At 41.3% G+C, this 25,600-nt stretch overlaps 1 protein-coding gene across 2 annotated transcripts in view; it reads right to left on the bottom strand.

The window, feature by feature from the left end:
* Positions 1–25,600, bottom strand: part of ndst3 (N-deacetylase/N-sulfotransferase (heparan glucosaminyl) 3) — a 108,728-nt gene that overhangs the window by 18,131 nt on the left and 64,997 nt on the right. For both annotated transcript variants that reach the window (XM_077204571.1, XM_077204572.1), the window contains exons 7-12: positions 14,882–15,064; positions 13,704–13,800; positions 13,012–13,135; positions 11,923–12,097; positions 751–921; positions 524–633 (exon numbers count right to left, since the gene is read on the bottom strand). In XM_077204571.1, the coding sequence (XP_077060686.1) occupies positions 524–633; positions 751–921; positions 11,923–12,097; positions 13,012–13,135; positions 13,704–13,800; positions 14,882–15,064 (860 nt within the window). The remainder of the gene's footprint in view (positions 1–523; positions 634–750; positions 922–11,922; positions 12,098–13,011; positions 13,136–13,703; positions 13,801–14,881; positions 15,065–25,600) is intronic.

Raw genomic sequence — 25,600 nt, 5'->3', positions numbered from 1 at the left:
ATTGTTTTCTAATAAACCTTCGCTGCAAATGGATCTATCTCAGACTGGTGACTCACAACAATATACAGTTTGAGATTTTGATTTTGTCCACTGCCATTCAAAAGTTTGGGGTCAGTATTTTTTTTTAAATATATATACATTGAAAATAATAAGTTTCTTGAGCATCAAATCAGCAGATTTGCATGATTTCTGAAGGATCATGTGTAATTGCTGCTTAAAATTCAGCTTTACCATCACAGGAATAAATTATTTTAATATAAATAAATTAAAGTAGAAAAGTTCATTTAAATTCTAATATTATTTACAATTTTATTGTTTTTTACTGTATATAGCAAATAAATGTAGTTTTGGAAAGCATAAAAGACTTCCTTTAAATATAAAAATAAAAGATTACGATTAGAAAAGTTCAGGTTTGGGATTAAAGTTAGTATATAGTAATTATAATTATGCAAATTAAAAAATCACTGGGATGTCCCCACTTGAAATAAAACATATGGTGTGTGTTTATGTGTGTGAGCCTTACGTGAGTGCCTGGGAGTAGTTGTAATAAGGAGTGACACCCAGAAATTTCTGAAGCTCGTCCATCACTTTAGCTGGGTCATTCCTCAGTTGCTGTCCATCAATAATCATTAGCTACAGGAAGAGATAGAGAGAGACAGACAGAAGTAGAGGATTCAGAAAAATGTCCAATAAAAGTCCTGAACTCAGCAAGGGTTGGTCCAGAGTCGACCACTGACAGATGTGTTTTACCTGGTTTGGAGGGTAGTATGTGAGCCATCTCTCCAGGTGTGTGGCGTAGAGTCCAGGTACGAGACAGCGGTTTTGGAGAGAGCGCAGCTCAGGTGGAGCGAGCTGGTCTGCTGAAATGACCTCATAGAAACTGAGCTGCAATGCTGCTGGGTCTTCATGAGCCCTCTGATGCTGCCAGTGAGATTAAAACTACTTTAAAAACCAAAACCAACTACACAATTACTTAAATATCAGTATTTATTCTGATTCTGATTGGTCAATTGCAAATTGGTCAAATACTTTTGAATAATTGTAATATTGTGTTCTGTCTTGTTGTTAGGCCAATTATATGGCTAATGGTCTATTTTTTCCTCATCTGAAGATGATCTGCAACTAAGATAATCCATTGATACAAAGAACTCAATAATATTTATTTGTTAAGTACCCATGTAATAAGCGAGATAATGTGCAGGGCTTAAATGGTATTTACTCTGAATTAATGTTTCTTTAATACAGGATATGAGCTTGCAATGCTTTTCTTTTCATGTGCTTGTGGTGTGCAGTATAGCAGCTTCAAGCTGTGCCCTCCTGTGCATGCTGTTCATGACATTTCTACCTCACACAATCTCTAACTCGAGTTTACACCCGGTGGTGTTCTCACTCACACATATTCAATCTCTCCACAATATCACACATGAACATGTGTATGATTGGTTCCTATGTACATCCACCAAGCACGGATACACAAACCCTGAGTGATTTCATTGATTTATACTGTATATATACTACTTTTCACTAAAAGGGTGTATTAAAGTATAAGAAAATATCAAACCTCAATAGGTCTGGAGATGTCATAAGGACCCGCACAGGTATTTGTTAAGCTTAACACCTTTTCTCAACTTAATGGATGGATGATTTTTGTATTTTTTTTTTTTTTTTTTACAACTCAAGTTACGTTTGTATTGGAAAAATCTTGTTCTCCTAAAGTTTACATGCACATGACTTTCCGATTTACGTTAATATTTTTGAATATTACTATGAATATGACATGACAATAGTATATTTAAAATAAGATGGATATGATCTGTAAGATAAGACATGTTTTATGTAATTCCTTTATGGAATAATAAATGGGTTTTATTTTGATGCATTTATTAATCTGCATTTTAGTAATTCTTTACAGTATTTTCATTCTCATTCTCATTTACCTATTCCTTTACCTATCACATTAATGTTTTATGTATTCTGATGTATTTGTTTGACAGCTTGACTTTTCACAGCTGCTGATGTTGTAAAGCAGAATGTTCCCTTGCGAGGGAACTCGCGATGCGTCAACGACGCTTTGGGAATGCGTCTGAAGCATCTGTGTCAACTAGTCCAATGGAAAGAATGATCGTCACGGGCGGGTGACGTCATGACCAGGAAGAGATGAAAGCACATCGGGTGCAACCAGCATTAGCTTCTGTTAGGGGTGACCCCGAACAGTCGAAGATTCGATGCATCGATAGGAGGAGCCTGATTCGACTACCAATCTCACAGTCGAATCTTCGCATAAGGGTGCTGAATGTTTGATTTCACATAGAACTACTGGTTTTCTGTCAATACGTTAATATAGGAGCCTATTATGATAATGCTGTAAATACAAATGTGCAAAGGAAGAAGCTTTAAATAAATATGTTTAACGTGCATGAATACATCCAAACACCCCGTGACAGATTTAAGTTTCACTTTCGATACGTGACCGATGAGGAGCGTTTTGGCGACAGGGATTTAAATCTTTAAAAATGTCTGGGATAAGAAAATCTAAAGAGTGGATGCACACCATCAGAAAGGATATTTTCCCAGACTGAATTTAGCATCAGGAAAACCATGATCGCACTTCTGCAGGCCAACGTTAACAAGTTGGTTTTCTTTATAATAACGGTTTTCAATGGGAGGAAAATTAGCGTTTAATTAAACGCGTTGCGTTCATATAGGCTACTGGGCTCATCTGCTTTTCTGTAGGCTATACAGTATGCTTTATTAATAAGGTGTGTATAGAATTTGATCTTTTAATATAACTGTCTTAGGACATTAAGCCGTTAAACGTTTTTCATGTTAAGCGTTTTAGAATGTATTTTATCCGCGCACACAATTTGAAAAGACTCAAATGGACACAGAGACACAGCAGAGTGAAAGACTAGATTTTTTTCTCTCTCGATCAGGTAGGGTACAAGTGATTTCAAAACATTTCAGCCGGTTCTAATTTGATTTTTGGATGCTGTGAACATGTTTAGATAAACTGTCACTCGAGTTCAGCGTTTATTGTTGTTTATGCAGTTAAAAAGACAAAGTTGACCATTCTGGCTATACTTTCGATATTTTAATAATATCTTTATTTTTTATTTTATTTATTGACCACTCAGGGTAATCTAATTTAACTATCTGTGGCTTGTGTTTTGAATATATGTTCCCCTGCAATTTAGGCACTTTGCACACATTTGTTCTGCATCTTGTGACTTGATTCAGACTTGTTTCATTGTTTTTTTTTTTTTAGAAAGGTATATTCTGTTCTAATTTAATCCTGTAAATTAATTGTTGATTATTTTTCGGTGCATAGATATTGCGCCCTCTAGGCAATTTAGCCGATTTAATTTGATTTGCATGTGTAATGCAAATCCTGTCTGCAGTGTGGCCTTTCTGCAGTTATTTATGTAATTTCTTAGTTGAATTGATCCGAATTGTTTTTCTACATTTTTTCTATATCTTTGTGTGATGTTCTGTACATCCAGGCTTTAAAATGTTAAAGCCCGGCCCCTCCCTAACCCCACACACACGATTCGACTATTAGTCGACTATAGGGAAGACTTGACGATTCTGATTCGACTATGAAAATCCTTAGTCGGGGACACCCCTAGCTTCTGTTGCCTCAGCAAGCGATCTGTGTCACTGTCTCTGTTATTTACTGTTGTCAGTATATATATATATATATATATATATATATATATATATATATATATATATAGGAAATATGGCGAAACAAATTTACAAGCTCTGTGCTTCTCCTTGCCCGGGTTATTTAACGGGTGGGGACACACACAAGCTTTGTGTAATTTGTTTGGGGGTGGAGCATGCGGTATTAGCCTTCGTGGGGGCTGATTGCCAGCATTGTGAGAAGCTTCCACTTCGCATGCTCCGCTCCCGCCTGTCACTTTTCGAGGAAAGTGGCTAGGCTCGTGATCCTCAGGGTGCAGGACCCACTGTTGCCAAGGCAACACGGAGAATGCATTCCTGGGGATCGCAAAAGGATCTTTCAGAGGGGTTGGAGCCGGGTCCGAGGGCCTTATTTCCTTCCTTATCTGGAAGATCCAGCGCTCTCCCTCCGGTGTCGGAAGCCCGCTCTGCGGGTTCTTCCGCCCAGGTAGAGGGAGCCCAATGCTTCAGTGCTCTAGCTCCGAGGAAGAAGATGTGCTGAGCATTGGCAGTGAAAGCACATACTTGGGGGAAGGAGATTCACCACCTCTTTCCCCAGCATATGAGGAGCTGGTGGAGGTGATCACTCGAGCTGTTGGTAAATTACATATTAATTGGCCAGTCGAGAAAAGGGGCACTCGTCCCAAAAGCAAATTAGACGACCACTTCCTTACATCCAGTATTTCACCTCCACCATGGGGCCTTCCTTTTCCCCCCGATCTGCTCAGTGAGCTGTCCAAATCGTGGAATAAGCCATACTCTTCTCGATTATTCAGCCCCCAAGTTCATGTTTATTTGGGAATAAAGGGGTTGAAAAAGTATGGTTGTGAGTCGATGCCCCGGGCTGAACAGACACTCGCAAGTTATCTTTCGCCCGGTCCAGTATCGTCTCTGAAGGCCTCGGCTTTGCCCACTAAGCCACTAAAGACAAAATCTAACTTAGTGGGCAAAGCATATACAACAGCAGGTCAAGCTGGAGCCTGCCTTCATACGATGGCAGTGCTTCAGGCTTATCAAGCTGACTTGGCGGGGGATTTAGACAGGAGTGAGGGAGTGGGGCCCGATGAGGTTCGCGAACTTCGTCGGGCCACAGATCTGTCTCTCAGGGCTACTAAGGAGACCGCCAGAGCAATTGGGTGGTCTATGGCAGCCCTTGTAGCCACTGAGAGACACCTCTGGTTGAATCTCGCTGAAATCAAGAACAAGAACAGAGCCTTTCTCCTTGATGCTCCGATCAATCCTTCTGGTCTCTTCGGCGACGCAGTAAATGCTGTCGCCGATAGATTCCAGGAGGCTAAGAAGGCTTCGGCCTAAAAGAAAATGTCCTGACGCCGCTGGCGTCAGACCTGTGAGGGCAGCCCCAACCAGGGTAGAGCGGTGTACACCTCAGAATACGGTGCTAGTTCCATCTCGGTGTCCTCACGGGACCGTTCTACCAACCCCGTCACCCTTGGTGCTTCGGGGCGCAGCAGTCTCCGGCGAGCTTCTGGCACAGTATCAACTCGACATTGCATCAGACTCGCGCCCTCTGAGGGGGTTCAAAAACAGTCAGTTCAGGTACTTCCTTTTGGTCTAGCTTTATCACCCCGCACTTTCACTAAGTGCGTAGATGCAGCTCTGGCCCCGCTCAGGCTGTAGGGCATATGCACTCTGAACTACATAGACAACTGGCTGATTCTAGCGGAATCAGAACAGTTAGCGGTTGAGGCTCAATGCCAAGAAAAGTGTGCTTTCTCCAGTACAGAGGACCACTTTTCTAGGTGTGGTCTGGGATTCAGTCACGATACGAGCCGTTCTATCGCCCGCTCGTGTAAGTGCTATCCTTACAGCCACAAAAGAGCTAAAGCTAGGCCAGTCACGCACTGTGAAACAGTTCGAGAGACTGTTAGGCCTCATGGCAGCAGCGTCCAATGTGATACCCTTTGGCCTGCTGTACATGAGACCTTTGAAGTAGTGGCTTAGGACCAGAGGGTTCTCCCCGAGGGGAAACCCACTCCGTATGATCAAGATCACGCGGCGATGTCTCCGCGCCTTGGTTATATGGAGGAAACACTGGTTCTTGTCTATGGAAGTAAAATAATGCCAAATGTTTTTGAAACAAAAAGCCTGTTGAATTGTACTACTCATGCATTTCATTAACCCTGCTTGTATTTAATGCATTGTATTTTTAGGGTTTGCATTTTTATGGGCAGAAATTTAGCATGGTTGAATATTTAAGCTGTGAATATTTAAATTCAAAACATTTCAAACACATTTTAATTATTAAAATTTCAATAATTCATATTCACCTTTCATATTTCACTTCCAAAATATTCAAACTGATTAAAAATACAACCTATAATATTCAACAGGCGGTTTTCGGTGCATTTTATTTTGCTTAGTCGACCCCACCAGCAGGGGGTGCAAGCGTGTGTTGTTGACGAAGACCAGAGCAACAGTTAGAGCAAGCCATTCATTCATAAAAACTAATTTACAACAATTGAGCATGCATTAAAGGAGCAGTATATAGGATTGTGGCCAAAACTGGTACTGCAATCACTTTCAAATTACTGTAGAGCGGTGTATCCCCTCTCCCTCCTCCCTGACTCGAGGTTGCCAGATAGGCTGCAGGATACAGCAGGAACGTAGGCTGCTACAGAAGCTTCCAATGGCAAGTGACGAGTCCTACACAGTAGGCTAAGTTTTTTTTTCTGTTAATTATGTTTATGCTTCAAATGAGAGATGTTTTGCAAAGTAATTATATATCGCAAAAATTTACTAATGGCGATTAGCCAAATATAATAGTAAAGATGTACGCTCGTATGTGACAGTACATTGTTAGAACAGTAGCTGTTATTAAACTAACGGTAGGTATCTGTCATTAACGTAAGTACAAGCACAAGCCTCGGTCACTGTGTGTAATCGATATCAAAGATACAGCTATTCATTTAGCTGACACTATAAGTGAAAGCGACCAGCTGTATTTTTTAACTTACTCTGCAGTACACGTCCATAACGCTTAAATAGGTGATATGAAAGATTACATGTCATTCTATTATTTTTGGCTGTAGAACTTGCATGATAAACAAGTAGGCTACAAAACGTTCCAAGTGGGACACATTATTCACATCATAGGCTACAATGTGCTTTTCATTGGTGTTATGGACGTTATAAAAAGTTATTTTACCGTGGAATTGCGCCTATAGTGCTTCCAATTCGATGATCCACCTCCTCCATATGAGCTAACGTAATGTTACTTTGCACTAACATGCATAACTTTGTTCGACTGTCATGAATATTTGAAATGTCCATTTATATCAAGTACAAGTCAGCCAAACATAGATGAATCTTACCTGTCCATAAATTCTTCTCCGTTTTCAGCCGTCTCCATCTTTCAAAGGCATCTCCTATACAGATCCTTGTTTTATTTCGGACTTTGTCACGAAGTATTTCGGATTCATAACGAGTTTATGAGTTTATCAGTTTATCTGATTCGCAACGTTAGACTTTTTTTTTTATCCGATTCCGACACGTTTGTAGCTGCAGCTGTGGTTACTAGAGCAGAGCTGGCAACCCGGATGCCGCAACACTACTGACTTCGTGATTGGTAGATAGGTGGAGGGTGACGCATCAGACCAAAACACAACATGACAACATCAACATCAGTTGAGGGCTGCAACTTCACTTTTTAAATGACAATATCCTGGCCGGACTACTGTTGTCAGTGATATAAGTATTTGAAATGAACATGATTTCTTAATGTCTAGTGACATATCAGGGCCATTTTATGATTAATTTAAATACATTTCTTACATACAGCTCCTTTAAGTTTTTTGTGATGATTATCTGGGTCAGTATATATGCGGAAAAGATGATAAAGGCACAAAAGCTGTTTTTATGTTTCATTCATTAACTTCATTGTTACTTTCCCTGTGTAGCCTTACATGTTATCAACTTTTTCTACCATGAACTGGATTATAATCAGTTTCCCTCAATACCTCATCATACTCAAGAATTCCCCTTCCATCAGGACAAAACGCTTAACGTAGCTTAATGGACTAATACAGTGATATAAAAGACCAAACTCGCACCTTATTGGGAAGTATGCCTCCATACATGTTAATACTACTACATACATGATTAATCTGGGAAAGGTCATAGCACTTTCATATTGTTGTCCTATATTGTTAGTTTAATTGTAACTTAAGTCGCTTTGGATAATGACTAAATGTAAAATTGGCTTGACATTTGCACATTTAGGGACTGTCTCTAAAGTAACATTGATAGGCCTAAACGTTTCTAACTTCAATTTATTTGAATAAATTGTGCATTATGCCTGACATCACCTACATGAACACTTTATAGTTGGTTTTATGACTGCAAGTCGTTCTCTCCAAATGCTATTGAAGTTAGAAACGTGTATACCAATGTCGTATGTAACTTTAGAGACGGTCCCTAAATGTGCGAATGTCCAATGTCATGCCAATTTATGCCAGTATCACTGAGAAACGCTCAGCTTTAAACTTTGCACGTTAAGTTCATATTCTGAGTCCTTATTCTGAGTCCTTCTGCTTGCCTGCGAGTTTGGTCTTTTATATCACTGTATTAGTCCATTAAGCTACGTTAAGCGTTTTATATGTCCAGAAGGGGAATCCTGATGTATTGAGGGAAACCCTACTATACTGCATGCAGCACAATCGCCACAATATAAGGTTGAGGCTACTAAACAACCAATAGATATGTCAAACTCAAATGTAACATTGGATCTGTAGGCCTATACATCCGCATCGGGGGAATAACATTATAATCTCGTTCACGGTAGAGATGCATGTAGGCTACACAGGAAAAGTAATCGTGAAGACACTGAATTTCCCATAAAACAATAATAACAGATACACTTACATTGTTGTAAATGAGTTTTTATGAATGAATGGCTTGCCCCAACTGTTGCTCTGGTCCTCATCAACAACACGCGCTTGCACCCCCTACTGGTGAGGTTGACTAACAGCAGATGGAGATAATGACCGGTAATCTACTGCTTTTCCTGCAGTTCCTGGATGTCAACGTTGAATTTACTATCGAATTTGAACCACTGAATTTGTGGAAGCGAATTTGCAAAGCGAAATAAAATGGACTGAAAACCGCCTGTTGAATATTATAGGTTGTATTTTTAATCAGGTTGAATATTTTGGAAGTGAAATATGAAAGGTGAATATGGATTATTTAAATTTTACTAATGAAAATGTGTTTGAAATGTTTTGAATTTAAATATTCACAAGCTTAAATATTCAACCATGCTAAATTTCAGCCCATAAAAATGCAAGCCCTAAAAATACAATGCATTAAAATACAAGCAGGGTTAATGCAATGCATATTTTTTTCAAGTAGTACAATTCAACAGGCTTTTTGTTTCAAAAACATTTGGCATTATTTTACTTCCATACTTGTCCCAGGGTCTGGTGTTGGGAGCTCTTTGCCATCGAGTTGCGATCTCGACAGATGCTTCCCTCACCGGCTGGGGAGCGGTAATGGAAGGCCGCTCAGCTCAGGGTCTGGAGGAGCTCTGGAGGAGTCATCATCTCTCTTGGCACATAAATTACCTGAAGATGATGGCTGTTTTCAATGCGTTGAGAGATTTTCTCCCAGACCTGAGGGGCCATCATGTGCTTGTCCAGACAGACAACACATAGGTGCTCTCTTATTTAAATCGTCAGGGGGCTCTGCGTTCACGTCGGCTTTGCAAACTGGCGCACCAGATCCTCCTGTGGTCCCTGGGAAAAAAACTCTCTCTGAGGGCAATGTATATTCCAGGGGGCCAAAGTATAGGAGCAGACACCCTGTCGAGGCAGGGGCTGAGACCAGCGGACTGGAGACTCCACCCCAGGGCAATGGAGCAAATATGGGAGTTTTATGGCCAGGCAGAAGTGGATCTGTTTGCGTCTCAGCACATGATGCACTGTCCACTCTGGTTCTCCCTCACTCCACCAGCCCCCTGGGGGCTGGATGCTATGGTTCAGACGTGGTCGAGGCTACTGCTGGTACGCATTTCCCCCTATTGCTCTGCTCCCAGGAGTTCTGGAGAGAATACGCCAGGACGGAATAAGCCTACTGCTAGTAGCACCATGCTGGCCGAGCCGAATTTGGTTTGCGGATCTCATTCATCTCCTCGACAGCCCTCCCTTGGAGATCCCGATCAGGAGAGACCTTCTGTCTCAGGCAGGGGGCACAATATTTCACCCCGGCAAGAGATTTGGAAACTGTGGGTTTGGCCTCTGAGGGGGCCCAACTCACAGAGAGCGGTCTCTCAACCGAGGTTGTTGAGCTCCAGAGCTCTCGCTACGAGGAAATTTTATTCACTAAAATGGAGAGTTTTCACTTCTTGGTGTCACCACCGCCAGTGGGATCCGGTTAACTTTTCAGTCAACACAGTACTCGAGTTTCTGCAAGAGCGTTTTACATCAGGTCTATGTCCATCAACGCTTAAGGTATACTTGGCGGCCATTGCGGCTTTCCATGCCCCGGTGGGTCGTACAATCTCTGGTTCAAGACCCCCTGATCACCTTGAGGCTGAGGCCTTCAACTCGCACTAGGGTGCCGGCTTGGGACCTGGCAATAGTTCTAGAAGGCCTATCTGGGGCTCCCTTCTAGCCCTTAGATTCAGTCTCAGAGAAATTCCTCACATTGAAGACTGTTTTTCTGCTAGCTATTTTGTCCCTTTAAAGAGTCGGAGACCTTCAGGCCCTTTTGGTTTCTCCCTCCTGGCTTGAATTCCCATTCAAGATGGTCAAGGCATTTTTATACCCTAAACATGGATATGTTCCTAAGGTGCCTACCATTATTCCAAGGCCTATTGTGCTGAAGGCTTTCTGTCCTACCCCGTTTACTTCATTGGACCAGGAAAATCTGAACCTCTTGTGCCCAGTGGGAGCACTGGACACTTATGTTCATCGCACTTCTCTGTTGAGAAAATCTGACCAATTATTGGTCTGCTTTGGATCACCCAAGAAAGGTCTTCCTGCCTCTAAGCAGACGGTGAGCAAGTAGATAGTCGAGGCTATTTCTCTTGCTTATGAGTCCTCTGACCAGCCATGCCCTTTGGTGGCGGCTTCTAAAGCTTTGTTATCTGGAGTTTCTCTCCAAGACGTTTGTGATGCAGCAGGCTGGTCCTCACCGCTCACATTCGTCAGGTTTTATAACCTGGACACTGCCCCTGGGTCTCAGGTGCTTAGTGCTTAGTGTAGTATGACAACAGGCTAACACTCAGGCATTTGAAAGTCTGGCAATTTGGATATTCTCGTTCCCAAAGCGTCGTTGACGCACCATGAGTTCCCTCGAAAGGGAACGTCTCAGGTTAAGACTATAACCATAGTTCCCTGAGAAAGGGAACGAGACGATGAGTCGCCCTGCCATACTTCCTGCATCCCTGTGATCGACCTGCTTCGGCAATTTAGGAAGCTAATGGCAGTTGTACCGGATGTGCTTTTATCTCTTCCTGGTCATGATGTCACCCGCCCGTGACGATCATTCTTTCCATTGGACTAGTTGAGATAGATGCTTCAGACACATTCACACTGGGGGCGTTCCCAAAGCAGCGTTGACGTGCGCAGACATAAATGACTGCTCCATTACTCTGGATATTCCCCAAAAGTCTGTCTACTATTGATAATATTAGGGTCGGTAAGATTTTTAAATGTTTTTGAAAGTCTCTTATGCCCACCAAGGCAGCAATTATCTGATCAAAACAGTAAAAATAGTAATATTGTGAAATATCATTACAATTTAAAATTACTATTTTCTATTAATATATTTTCAAATGATGGCAAAGCTGAATTTTTTAAGCATCATTACTCCAGTCTTCAGTGTCATATGATCAATCCTTCTAATATGCTGATGTGATGCTCAAGAAAACATTTATTATTATTTTCATCAATGTTGAAAACAGTTGCTTAATATGTTTGTGGAAACTGTGATAAATGTTTTGGGATTCTATGATGAATAGAAAGAACAACATGTATTTAAAATAAAATCTTCTCTACCATTATAAATGTCTTTACAATCACGTTTGATTTCACGTTTCTTTTCTTTAAAAACACAAAGCTAAAACTTTTGTACGGTAGTGTACATAATCAAATTCTTGTGCATGTAAACATGATCAATGGCATTGATTTTCTTTTACTGCACAAGCAGGCTCTTTAATCCACCCAGACGACTCTGATTGGGCAATTCTACTAGTCTTTGCTGTGTTATTGGTCAGTGTCGCACCTGGTACCAGCTGTATGCCCTATCTGAAGGGTTGATCAGCAGAGTAAGGATCTTGGCTTTAGGCAGGAGAGCAGCGGCTCGTTTGGGCGTCTCCTCAGAAGGAAAGTAATTTGCACTTTTCTCAAACAGGAAATCTGTGCTGACATTAGAGGGTATGGGAAAGAACTCCATGTACCTTTAAGAAGAGAGGAGTATTGAGTTAGAGAATACTCATACAAAGACAAATGGACACATAAACACAGGCTTCATTTACGGTGGGACATTTGGCCATATCAGATTTTCTCCCCTCCACTTTTTGAAATAGCTTGAGGCGAGAATATATCAGGGCCAATGACAAATAAGAGTTTCCTAGATAAAGAAAATGGAAAAGTCTTTTAGTTATTAATATCTATAAATCTAGTAAGAAGATATATCCCTAACACATTGAATAGATATGTACGGAGCCACTAATTAAGAATTTGTTCCCACAACTTATTAATTTGTTCTAGATATGTTGTACTAATTGGTTATTACTATGGCCACGAATTAATAAGTTGCCCCCCCCACCCCCCGCATATCATCTTATATATCATTTCCAAAAGGTTTTTCAATATTTTTTTGAAGTAAATTAAACATTTTTTAAACTTTGCTTTGCCCTGTAATAAATAGGTCAAATCATCTTAAGAGATATTCTAAAAGACTTTCCCTAAAGAGGGTCCATTTTATGATGTAATTTTCTGTTTTATTTTCTGCATGTTAGGAGCAGCTTGGTTCCGCCATAAAGTCATAATTGTGAGCTATAAACTCGCAAATGCGAGTTTACATCTAGCAACTCTGACTTTAGTTATCGCAATTGCAAGTTTATATCTCGCAATTCAGACTTTCTAACTCACAATTGCTAGATTATGTATATTTATCAAAATGTTAAATTATTAAATGTAAAATTAAATCATGTTAAATTATTTGTGTATTATCTCAATAATATTTATGAGCTACGTCTTCACCATTTTGTAACATCATAACCATTGCATACTCAGCCAAAAACACATTTAATAAAGTGAAACCCATGCACAGAAGTGTCTGGAGCACAAGTACATGTTTCACACCCACCAGTCGATGCCTTTGTGATAGTTGTTAGTGTTGAAAAACTGAACTTCCTCGAATGTTTTCACACTGGGGAAGTTGCTGGAGATGAAGGGATGCATGATCAGGAAGAGGTAGAGCGCTGTCGTACCTGGTGAGAGAGAAAGAGATGAAGGGAGAAAGGAGGGCAGAAGAGAACAGAAAAAAGAGGGGAAGTAAATCAACATGCCCTTCCCCTGCTAATGATGAAATTATATGTGCAGCTGATAGCGCTGAAGAGAAACATTTCGGGCCAGGAGATTCAGCCCACAGACCAAGAAACTAAGAGACATGGGATCAATACCCCATTTACCTTATGGATTTTTTTTCTGAGAGTGTGTTGCGAGTTTGTGATACAGCAGGAAAGAAGATGAGTGCAGAGAGGAGAAGTGTTTAACAAGACAGTGTCTTGACACCAATCAAAATCTTACAGCCCCAAAACAGCGCTCTGTCTTTCCCTTGTTCTACCCTCAGCCCTCTGGGGATGTATCTATGTTGTTCTCCTCTAGAGCTCAACGCCCGTGGTTGCACTTTCATCGTTTCTAGCAGTACAAGGTGAGATATGAAGCAGGATCAAGGGGAACAGCGAAGCGAGGAGATACGTGCACACACACGGCTTTGAAGCCCTGCAAAAGAAAAGACGGAAGAAACACGCTCTCGTAACAGAAGTACAGAATTACCTGTTTTCTGAGGTCCGACCACCATGAACTTGGGCAGCCTGTCGCAGGTCTTCTCTTTAGACCAGATGTCCTTATGGCGTCTATCATCACATGGGTTCTAAAAAAAAACAACATCATAAATGGGATCTGGCATAAAGTCCAATCAAATCAATATATTATCTGTTAACAGAAGCACGGAGAAAGAGGACAGGTCATTGTCTGTAGCTCGATGCCTGTACAGAATATGGATCATCTTTGAGATCATCTTCAGTTATCATATGATGATATTAATAGATATTCTAAAAACCTACAGTATGTCTGTACTGTAATTGTTACTGCAGCAATTTAATAAGCAATTTATGTCGAGAAAAGGACCATATGAAATTCACTTGAAATCTTTTTTGTAGTTCTAGTCAAGGCTTTGCACACCTATATGCAGCATCTTTTAAATATAAAACAAAATTTGAACAACCACAGAAAAAGTGCTTGAGAAAAAGATACTAAAATTGTGCAAAACCCCCATAAATCCAAGCGTTGTCCCTGTGAGAAGTTGTAAAGTGCAACTGTTCGTTTTCTGGTGGCTTGTCATTGGTCAGTGTGGACTTGAAACTTGGAGTGCTTGATGTACAGCGATAGTTACATAGCCAACAGGCCGCAGAGAGTAGGCTTTTACCAGTTTTGTCAGTTTGCAAAGGACTGCTTTTCCCTGTGGTAACTTCTTGAGGACATTTTATGTAAGGTAAAAGATACTGTATTTAAGAAGTCTAAAAAAATTGTTAACTGGTCTAAAAAATTAAAAATAATAATAAAAATGTACAAATAAAATAAAATTTTTAAATGTTTTTGAAATAAGTCTCTTATGCTCAACCAGGCTGCATTTATTTAAACAAAAACAAAAAACACAAACATGTAGTACAAACAGTAATATTTTGAAATATTCCTACAATTGAAAATGCAATTTATTCTAAATTTATTTTAAAAAAAATTAATTGATGGCAAAGCTGAATTTTCTGCAGTCTTCAGTTTCACATGATCCTTTAGAAATCCTTCTAATATTCTGATCTAACATTCAAATATCATTTATAACCAGTTCTCATTAAACTAGGCAAATTCATGAAGTGTTAATCGTAACTAAAAGTAAAAGTAAATTCAAATATTTTAATATAGTAAAAAACAGTTTGTGTCTTTTTATGACTGACCTGCCATAGCGGGTGCCCCTGCTCCGGGAAGAGTGTGAAGTACTTGTGTGCGAGCTGCAGGGGAGGAAGTGTGTGCAGCCTCAGGTTGGTCCAGCATTTCAGGAAGTTAGCCAAATTGTTGAATGTATATAATCCCAAGCGGTCATTCCCATAGTTGGAGAGATGAGTCATAAATATACTGATCTACAGAGAGGAACAAAGAGAGAAACTTTTCAGTCATCCATCATAAGTAAATACTTAAAATTTTCATTAGTAAACAGCAGCCTTTGCTACTATAACATTTAAGCTAATTTCAGCTATAGTGACAAATGTGAATGTGATGACCTTAGTTGTAATATCCCAGTGTTTCCTGTAGGTTGCAGTATTGTCTATATTGATGTTCAGGTCTTAAACCTTTGCTCCTCCATTATACTAACTCCTTTTCTCATAACAACATTAGAGGAGAGAGAAAACCATTTAAATACAAACCAACCCACATTTGTCCATTTTAGTAACATTAGTGCATGATTTTATTTGTCAAATATGTGTTATAAACAGCCCAGCAGACGTTGAGGTGATGCTGATCATTTGGTTTGCTGACTTTGTTTGATAAAGGCAAAATGTCGCCTAGCAACCCTATAAACTTCACTAAGGTCTGCTGATTTCCTGCGTCAGCCCCTTTATGGGGTGGTTCATGGCACCCCTGGGGCACATTCAATTACTGCAGGCTGATCAGCGGTCTTTCATATGAGGTAAGCCCAGCGGATGCGTCCACTTCATGTGGAGTGGAGCTGTAATTCTGATGTAATCCACTAGAGTAAGGTCATTCGCGGACAGTGTCTGTGGAGATTAGGATCAATACAATTAACCAGGGTCTGCTGAGAGTAGAGAAAAGATGAGAGGAGTCAGGGGGGAAAGACAAGAGAAAAAGGAAGAGAGGAGAAGTTTTATTGGGTCTCTATGCTTGACTGGTTTAGTAGGTTGCGTTGCAAGAGGAGAGGAGAGGGAATATGTGGCCTAGTTTAAAACACACACTCCCAGTAATGCCAGGCAGGGCCGTCGCTAAAATACACCCGACCCAGGGCAAAGTTTTTATGGGTGGTTCCCCTACTCACCCAGGTGCAATGAGATAGAGGCCCTTTTAGGGGCACCCCTCATCACAGGGTTCGGGACAACATTCCCAGTTGCCCCTCCTCAATGACGGCCCTGAAACAAGGCATCCTTCACTTCTACAATAAAATCACATAAAATTACATATACTGATAATCAACTTGATTGATATTTTTTTACAGCTACTAATACGTAATCAGTCCTTTTACTGCGCGTTCACACCAGACACGAATTGAGCGTCAAATTCGCGCCTGCCGCGTCTAGTTATACGCGTGTACACTTTGAATCCATTCGCGCGTCAAGAGCGAAATCTGTTGGCGGCCATCTTTTTACAAGACGGCTAATGTTGATCGAGCATTCATCGAGAGAGTCACCGCTCTGTATTTGCTCTGGAGAGCAGAACAGCAACCAGAACCTGGATGACGGCCGCTTTCAGCGGTACTTCCGCCTGTCCCGCGCCTAGTTTGATGACCTGTTGTCCCGCATGGGACCTGTTGACCTGTTGATCCCCGCAAGGATCACCCTCACCCACCTAATTTAATTTATTTCTGTTTTGATGATCAATGGAGCCAGCCTAGGCTACTACAAAAGTGATTAAACTGTCCTGTGATTTTTTTCCCTCACACAACACTGTCCACACACGAACTATGTTCTTGCACTAGGCTATGTTGGTTCTCTTTACATTAGAATAATAATAATGTTTCATATAATCTAGATTAGATATGGAATAAATACCATACAAAATTAATGTCTCATATATTAAAATCAAGTTTTTCATGTGATAAAACATTTACTTCACCACGTGACAGCAGCAAGCTGCCTCCTGATTGGTTAACGCGGCGCGAATTTAACGCAGAAGTTCAGATTTTTCAACTCGGGCGGCAGACGCGAATTCGCGTCAAACGCGTGAATGCACAAAAAGCACTAAATAAATCATTCGCACGTGCCGCGCCAAATGCTCAATTCGCGCGTACCGTGCATTTCGCGTGAATGGGGCAAATTCGCGTCTACCGCGCCGCGCTCAAGACTCTTTCGCGCCGCAGGATTTTTTTACGCGCATAACGCGTCTTTGCATTGACTTAACATTGAAATCACTCGCGCTAGACACTCTATTCGCGTCAGGTGTGAACGCACCATTATGTTGGATTATCCCATTTAAAGTAAGTAAAGTAATAGTACCAAACAATGAATGCCATTAAACACTGTGAATTTAACACTGGAAACAATAGTGTACAACGCTACATAAATGTAATGGGATTAAAAAAATAAAACACTACTACAACTACTACTAATAAATATACACTACCACTCAAAGGTTTGGTGTCAGTGAAATTTTTAATACTTTACACTTTTACTCAGCAAGAACACTTAAATTAATCAAAATTGACAGTAAAGGCATTTAAAGTATTTCAAATAAATACGTTTTTTTAAGGTTCTAAATATTCATCAAATATTACAAAAAAGTAAAATTTGTGGAAACATGGAAATATGATCAACATTGCTAATAATAAGAAATGTTTCTTGAGCAGCAAATCAGCATATCATGATTTCTGAAGGATCATGTGACACCGAAGACTGGAGTAATGGTGCTTAAGATTTTTTATCACAAGAATAAATTATATTTTAAAAATATTTTAAAATAGACAATAGTTATTGTAAATTGTAATATGCATAAATGAAAAGTTGTAAACATACAATAATGTAAACAATACTATTATTATATACTGTATATAAATAAAATAATAATACAAATATTTATAATGGACATTGTTTTTACCTTTGATTGTTTTATTTCTACTCTTTCACACATTACAAAGTAATTAAAAAAATCAGTTGTTCATTTCAATTATAAAAAATAATAACAGTCAATCTCTAATAAACACATAGTACATGAACCAGCAAAACAACAAAAGACAGCAGAAGCAGCACAAACTTTATAGCCAACAAAGCATCCACAAGTTTTAGCAGAACTTTAGCACCGACATCAATTCATTTTCCACATAACACATGAAATGAGATCTGCTATATATATATATATATATATATATATATATATATATATATATATATATGTTTATTAAATTGAAGGTAAAAGAGAAGACTGTGATCCATTAGAACTGGCTGTCTCCTGTAAGCTGAAAGTGTTTTATAATCAGCCAGGATCTGGTTGGAGCGTGTAATGGACTCTGTATCAGGGTCTAAGTGCGGCTCCCTCAGAAGGTTGCAGTGGATGTGGTAGCCGCACAGCAATGGCAGAAGGCTTTGATTGATGGATGGGATGCTAAGTGACCGTGAGCAAGGCGGGGAATATTTATGGGATAATGAGACAAGTTTAGCAGCTTCTGTCACACTGGCATGCTTTATGCCGGACTGGTGTAACACAAACTCTCATGTACACACTCGCAGCCGCTGAATTCAATTTAACCCTCACGGGAAAACGAATGGGACCCGTGATATTAAAAAGATGTCAAGTATTATAAAGTATTTTGGTGGGATTGTGGTGAATGTTCGCCTTTGCTCTACACACATAAGAACACAGGCTTTTCCCATATGTACAACATCAATCTGACCACTGAACGAGTTCTGCTGTACCACAAACAGACTGATCAAGATATGATTTATGCTGCGCTTTCAGCAATCAATAACAAACACACACATAGACTTTGTAAAATAGACACCAGAAAGCGACAACGCCTACACACACACAGCCATAGGTCGTATGAATCATTTTACCTAGCGCTAACAGCCAGGGCAAAGAAAGAGAGCAAGAAAAAAGAGGAAAAGAGAGCAAGTGAGTGAAAAACCAAAAGCATCTATCCTACTTGTCCAACACACACTTGAGAATGCCAGCACAAGCTACCATTTTAACAGCTAAATTTGGACTACCTATTGAACACACACACACACACACACACACACACACACACACACACACACACACACACACACACACACACACACACACACACACACACACACACACACACACACACACACACACACACACACACACACAGCAAGAGGATCTAAAGGGTTCCAAACAGATGTTCCTTCTGGAAGAGGTTCAGGACCTGACAGAATTATAAATCACTAGCCTGGAAAAGACATGAAAATTTAACCAGCAAACACACACACACACACACACACACACACACAAACGCACGCACGCACACACACACACACCCTTAACTTTTGCACCTTGGCAGCTAGCGTTTATTGTATTGTAGCGTACAATAAATAGTAGTTTGTTTGTAAGTACAGTTAGTGTGAACATATTTGGTTGCATCATTCATTCTTAAAGCAAGACGTAGCTCTCTATAATGTGTAGTCATGTAACATGATGTTTACCTTTATAAACCAACAAACAGTCTTCCAATTTCATTTCATCTTGTTGTATTTGATGTTTCAAACTTATTTTGCCTTGCATAACGGTCAGTAGCAACAAAATTACATTTCCATTGAATTTGAACAGAAAAACAGTGAATACAATACATAAATAATCATGGAATATAATAATTATAATATATTTAAATATCTAAATATAGCAAATATTAAATAACTTCTAAACTCTAAAAATTAATAAGTGGCAAAATATAAAAATGGAAACAACAGTATGTAATAAACAATTTAACAAACAATTTATTACATTTAATTAGTATTTTTTGTGTTTAATTAAATCACAGTGAATTAAATTATTCAATAATTAATATAATATCAATATTATATAATTATTATAATACTGATCCTTTTATTTCAAAGGATAATACATACTTTGGTACAAGGATAATTAGGTTTTTATTTTAGGTTATTTTTCAATAAAAGCCAGTTTCACACTATACAATTATGTCCACAATTTTGCTATCTGAGACACATTTTGGAGATTGTAAAAGATAAAGTTTAACGGTGCATCACAGAACTTCTCAGTAACCAGGCTAGGTTGGACCAAAGCTTGAGCACAGGACCTAGGAAACTCAAACTAACAAACACACACAATCCCAAACATACTGTAAGAGCAGGTAAAGTTAAACTATTCTTAATTTCCCAATAAGCAACAATCAATTTTATTAGAAAACTAAAATTTTATACTGTTAATTGTGTATTCTAGTCCAGCTCACCATAATAAACCAGTTTATTATACTTTTAGTATTATCAACATAAATGTCTATTCTACTGTTCTATTCTATTCTATACAGTACACCTGCAAAATCCAACTTGATCTCTTTTTCCTGTTCTATGTAGTATTAATATTGACCTACTTGTTCAGATTGGCGCAACATGATTATCTCATGTATACGTGTAATGACTCGGCCTGGCCACACACACACACACACACACACACACACACACACACACACACACACACACACACACACACACACACACACACACACACACACACACACACACACACACACACACACACACACACACACACAGTATACCTGCAATAGTTTCATTTTAGCACAAACATATACAGTATACTTCAGCATAGCTTTAGTGTGACCTCTGTTTCTGGATAACTAAAGTGCATTAAATGAAATGTTATAATTTAGTATAATGTTCTTAATTAAAGTATCCAAGTATACCAATTTAGTATATCAAAAGTACAATTGCAGGGTATTTATATTAAGTACATTAATATGTAATTGTAGCATACTTAGCATAAAATCAATGTATTTCAAATACTTTTTTTTTTAAATTCACTAGGGGATCAACCTGTTATTTTCCCCTTCTTTTTTTAAGATCTGACATTCACTTCCCCTCTGAAAGCTATCCCAAAAGACTTGTACTCTTTTTTATTTTTGAAAGCTTCAGTCCAGTGTAACTCCACAAAATGCATGATTTTGTATTTCCCCCAAAAAAGGTTTAACAATTCAGGAATGCAAGAATGGGAGAATTTACATGTTTGTATATTCTGATGTCTAACCTACAGCTGATTTTTCACTGCTAAATGTATTGAATGATAGCCTACTTTTAATATATATTCAAAAACAGTGGTGCTGGACAACCATGTTGGTGTTTGTATCATACTCTAACTTTCTCTAAGCTAGCATAGCTTAATAAGTCTCAAAATCAGACACACACACACCATCAGCTCATTTAAGAGTCCAGCTAGTAAATTTCAGCCTCAAGGATCATTCCTCTCTCTCTTTCTGTCCTTTAAACAGTCTCTCTTTCACTCAGACACAAACAAACATATACTCCCTCTCTCATTTTTTCTGATTGGACATCCTTCCTTTTCTTGTACAAACCGTTTAATTCCGCTTATACCTGTAGTCTCTCTCTCTCTCTCTCTCTCTCTCTCTCTCTCTCTCTCTCTCTCTCTCTCTCTCTCTCTCTCTCTCTCTCTCTCTCAGTGTTACAAGTTCTTTAAGAATCATCCATTATCAGGATAATTGAAAGTTGACATCAACATACATAATGATGTCAGCTGAATTTGCTGTGTTGCTCTTAAAGGAATAGCTCACCAACATTTTTTAATTCATCGCCCTCATGTTGTTTTAGTCTCCAATATTATTTTTTCTGTGAAAAAGAAAAATACATTTTTTTAAGAATTATTTTTATGCAAGTTTATAAAGACCACAGTGTTTCCAATTAATTACCTACAGTAGAATAATATATTTTTACCTTTCTCGTAATAACATAAAAGATCACTGAAGTCGCAAAGATCACAATGTCTATCGCCTTCGATTTCATAAAGCATCTATAAATCTAACTAAAATCAAAATTATGATGTGTCTTATTGGGCTTATCCAAACGGAGCGATTTAATAAGTATATAGTCTGTTGTGCTGCGTCTTTCAGATACCCCTTTTCCACCAAAGCATTTTGAGAGCCGGTTCGGAGCCGGTGCCTACTCGCGAACCAGTTCTTTGTGTTTCGACAGCCAAAGAACCGGTTCTGGGCCAGGAAAACTGGTTCCAAAGCGGCACCAACTCTTTGCTGGACTAGAACCAGAGAACCGTTCTTTTACCACCGTGTCATGCTTACGGCGGGGCTGGAGGCGGGTTTAGATGTGTCCTAAACATATTTTATGACCGCAAAGCCAGGAGAAACATTTGCAGAAACACGATGTAGTCCACCATTGTAATTATTTTGCTTGAAGTTGGCGCAAGCGTTTCTAGCTTTTTTTTAATTTTATTTTTTTATTGAAAACATTATGTAAGCAAAGAAGAAAACAGTCAAAATATAGAACAAATAAATGGAAAGAAAAAAAGACACAAGACAGAGGTACATAACTAATCAGAAATGATTACATATCAAAGGAAAAGATTAAAAGACTTACTTATTTCAATTGTTTTTAAAGCCTTCATGGTACACAAGTTAGAGATAATCCCAAAATAATGTACTTGCTAGCATTTCTGTATGGCGACGTACACAGTGACGTAACGACGTCGTTCGCTGGGCGCTCTAGTCAGTGGGAAAACAAACCGGTTCTGAGAAGGTTCGCAAGTTGAACCAACTCCGAACTAACTTTGAACCAGCACCAGTTCCGAACCAGTTCTTTTTTGGTGGAAAAGGGGTAAGAGTGAAGCAAGGCACTGTTTCCATTTACACGTGAGAAGCTCATGATACAATATTTACATGCGTGCAGCTCATAATCTGGTGTTCCCTTTCGTCCTGGGAACTCCGACGTGTCGTCGGGGGAGTTCCCTGACGAATTGGGATCACGCTAGGGAGACCAATTGCCTTCGAGTGAATTAAAACGAGCCAATGAAAATTGGCATGCAAGATTTGCATTCCGCGACCCGCCTACCAGCATTGCGCAATGCTTTTAGCTTCGGAGCCGACCGATTGTGTCCTCTCTGAGTGAGTGAGCTTTAAGATTGTATTTTTCTTACTGCTACGAGTCTGCTGTTTCGGGAGGGGATCTCTCTGTGTTGGTGAGATGGCGTTTCAGCGACCGCGCGGTTCCTGTCTGCCGGCTGCGTCTATATGCTGTCAATTCAAAAGCTGTTTTCACAGCTGGTAAACGGTTGAGTGCGCACAGCGGGCTTGCAGTTTCCCCGCTGTGTTGCCGCGTTGGGTCCCTGTGTGCTTCAGCACGATAGAGAGAGTACTTTCTTCCTGAAAGAGCAACACGAGTGAAGATCGCGTCCTTTTCAGGATGACGTTTCACTCGTGTGTTTCTGGATGCGATCGTTCCCTGTCCTTATTTGACGGCCACGTTCATTGTTTCACATGCCTAATCCGTGTGTGAGACTACGTTCGTGGGTGGTTCATGTTCTCTCAGGGGTGCATGACCACGTCGGCACGTTGTTCGTCTCCCCTTTCTCGTAAAGGCTTGAGCCGCTCAGCGTGCCGTGTGCCGTCGAGCGCCGGCTGACAGCGCGGGTTGTCACGGCAACCCAGCGCGCGTCATTCGGCGCTCAAGATGCGTGGTCAAGATCAAGACTCGCGTGCCTCTATGAGGTGAGTCCCTTTGCTTATTTCCCGATCTAGTTTCTCTTCTGGTGCACCAGAGGAGGGCTACTTTGGCGAATAACATTGGTGATCTGAGGGTTTCAGTGAGCACGAACCACTCACTCCTCTAGCGCATCGCAAACATGCTGAGACTGTGTTCGTGGGTGGTTTATGCTTTCTTATGAGAGCATGACCACGTCGGCACGTTGTTCGCCTTGCCTGAAGGCTTGAGCGCCCAGCGTGCCGTGTGTCATCGAAGCGATGGCCACGTTCACTATCTTGCATGCCTGGTTGACGGCCACGATCACTATTTCACATTCCTAATCAGTGTGTTGAGACTGCGTTCGTGGGTGGTTCATGTTCTCTCAGGAGTGCATGACCACGTCGGCGTGCTGCTCGTCTCCCCTTTCTCGTAAAGGCTTGAGCCGCTCAGCGTGCCGTGTGCCGTCGAGGCTTTCGGATGGGATTCTGGTCCTTCTCATGAGGGACCAAGCATTTCATTCGGGGCCCCAGGGAGGACAGATGTCGATCGCTACATCGGAGAGAGGGCTGTTATACTCTGAAAATGATGCTGAGTTCCTACTATAATGTCGTGTTCTCATGCTGAAGATTCAGACTTAACAGCCACACTTTCCTGGGCTGTTCTAAAGCGCCTGGATGTGTGTGAAGAATTTTGGCAGTATGGAAGCGTTTTGGTGCCAATATGGCAAGCCAAACATGCCTAAATCTGCAGAAGTTTTTCCTCTCTCACTACCACTGCACGTGCGTAGTTCTAACTCGGGGTTGAGCTGTGCTTAGTGACTGACCGTGATTAGTCACAGCGCTGGCCCTCGGTTAGACGATGTCCACACTGGTGGTCCAGAAGCACCTCAAAACCAGCCCGCTCGGAGTTTGTTTTTCCCAAGGGAAGGGAAGCAACCCTGAGAGGAGCGACCCAGAGTTGTGACGATCTGCTCTTTGGGAGTGCGTGTCATCACCACTCCTTCCCCCGGGGGAGGGCCGGGTGGAGAATTTAGTTTCTGTTCCGCCGCTGGTTATCCAGTAATCAGCGGTACCCAAAGTTTGAGCAGTCCACTTCCTCTGAGTCGTTCACGGGCCCCAGCGCTCAGATGGCAGTGAGGGCTACGGCCTTGTCACTCTCGTCTCTCGCTGGGTGAGGGGAAACCAGGACTCGATGCCCCCGGGCCTCGTCCCTCGTTTCCCCTCACGGTCGAGACTGGCAGTATAATAAGACCAGTTTCCTCCGTCCGAGAGGGTCAGAATGGCAGTGCGTGCCGCCCCCGAGCTGCACCACTCCCGTTCCCCTCTCCCCAGCTTGCAGATAGCAGTGACGCAGCCTCAGCTGCGTCGCTCCGGTCTGCAGCTGGGCCCGGAGGCGCAGAGACCAGCATACGAGGAGTCAGGGCCTCGTTCCTCGTCTCTCCCCCTCCCCTCGCCACCGGGCAGTCCGCAGCAGAACGCCCACGAGCCTTCTCTGCCGTCTGCCCCTCGGTGGAAGCAGGTTGGTGTCAGGCGCACCCAGACCCCCGCTCTCGGTCGCTACAACGCCACCAGAGCCGGGTCCCTGTCTTCCACCTCGCTGCCCCTCCGCGGGTACGCCGGTGGTTCGGGTGGGTTCATTGGGACGGTATCTGGAAGCCTGGCTAGAAGCGCTTCCGGGTCCGTCCCGATGGCTCATCCGCACCATCCGGTTCGGCTATGCAATTCAGTTTGCACGCCGGCCTCCCAAGTTCAGGGGCGTCCACTTTACCCGTGTGCGGTCGGTGGACGCCCCTGTCTTGCGGAAAGAGATCGATGTCCTGCTGGCGAAGGACGCGATCGAGCCGGTCCCTCCTGCCGAGATGAGGTCCGGGTTTTACAGCCCCTACTTCATTGTACCCAAGAAAGGCGGTGGGTTACGGCCAATCCTGGACCTGCGGGTCTTGAATCGGGCCCCGCACAAACTCCCGTTCAAGAGGCTCACGCAGAAGCGCATTTTCGAATGCATCCGTCCCCAGGATTGGTTTGCAGCGATCGACCTGAAGGACGCGTACTTTCACGTCTCGATTCTCCTTCGACACAGACCGTTTCTTCGGTTTGCTTTCGAGGGTCGGGCGTATCAGTACAAAGTCCTACCCTTCGGGCTGGCCCTGTCACCCCGCGTCTTCACGAAAGTCGCGGAGGCGGCCTTTGTTCCCATGACAGAACAAGGCGTTCGCATCCTCAACTACCTCGACGACTGGCTCAT

This window comes from Siphateles boraxobius, unplaced genomic scaffold (genome assembly GCF_051911475.1).
Source record: "Siphateles boraxobius isolate OS27281-9 unplaced genomic scaffold, OSU_SipBor_1 119, whole genome shotgun sequence".
NCBI classification, from domain to species: Eukaryota; Metazoa; Chordata; class Actinopteri; order Cypriniformes; family Leuciscidae; genus Siphateles; species Siphateles boraxobius.
This window is presented reverse-complemented; position numbering and strand designations above follow the sequence as displayed.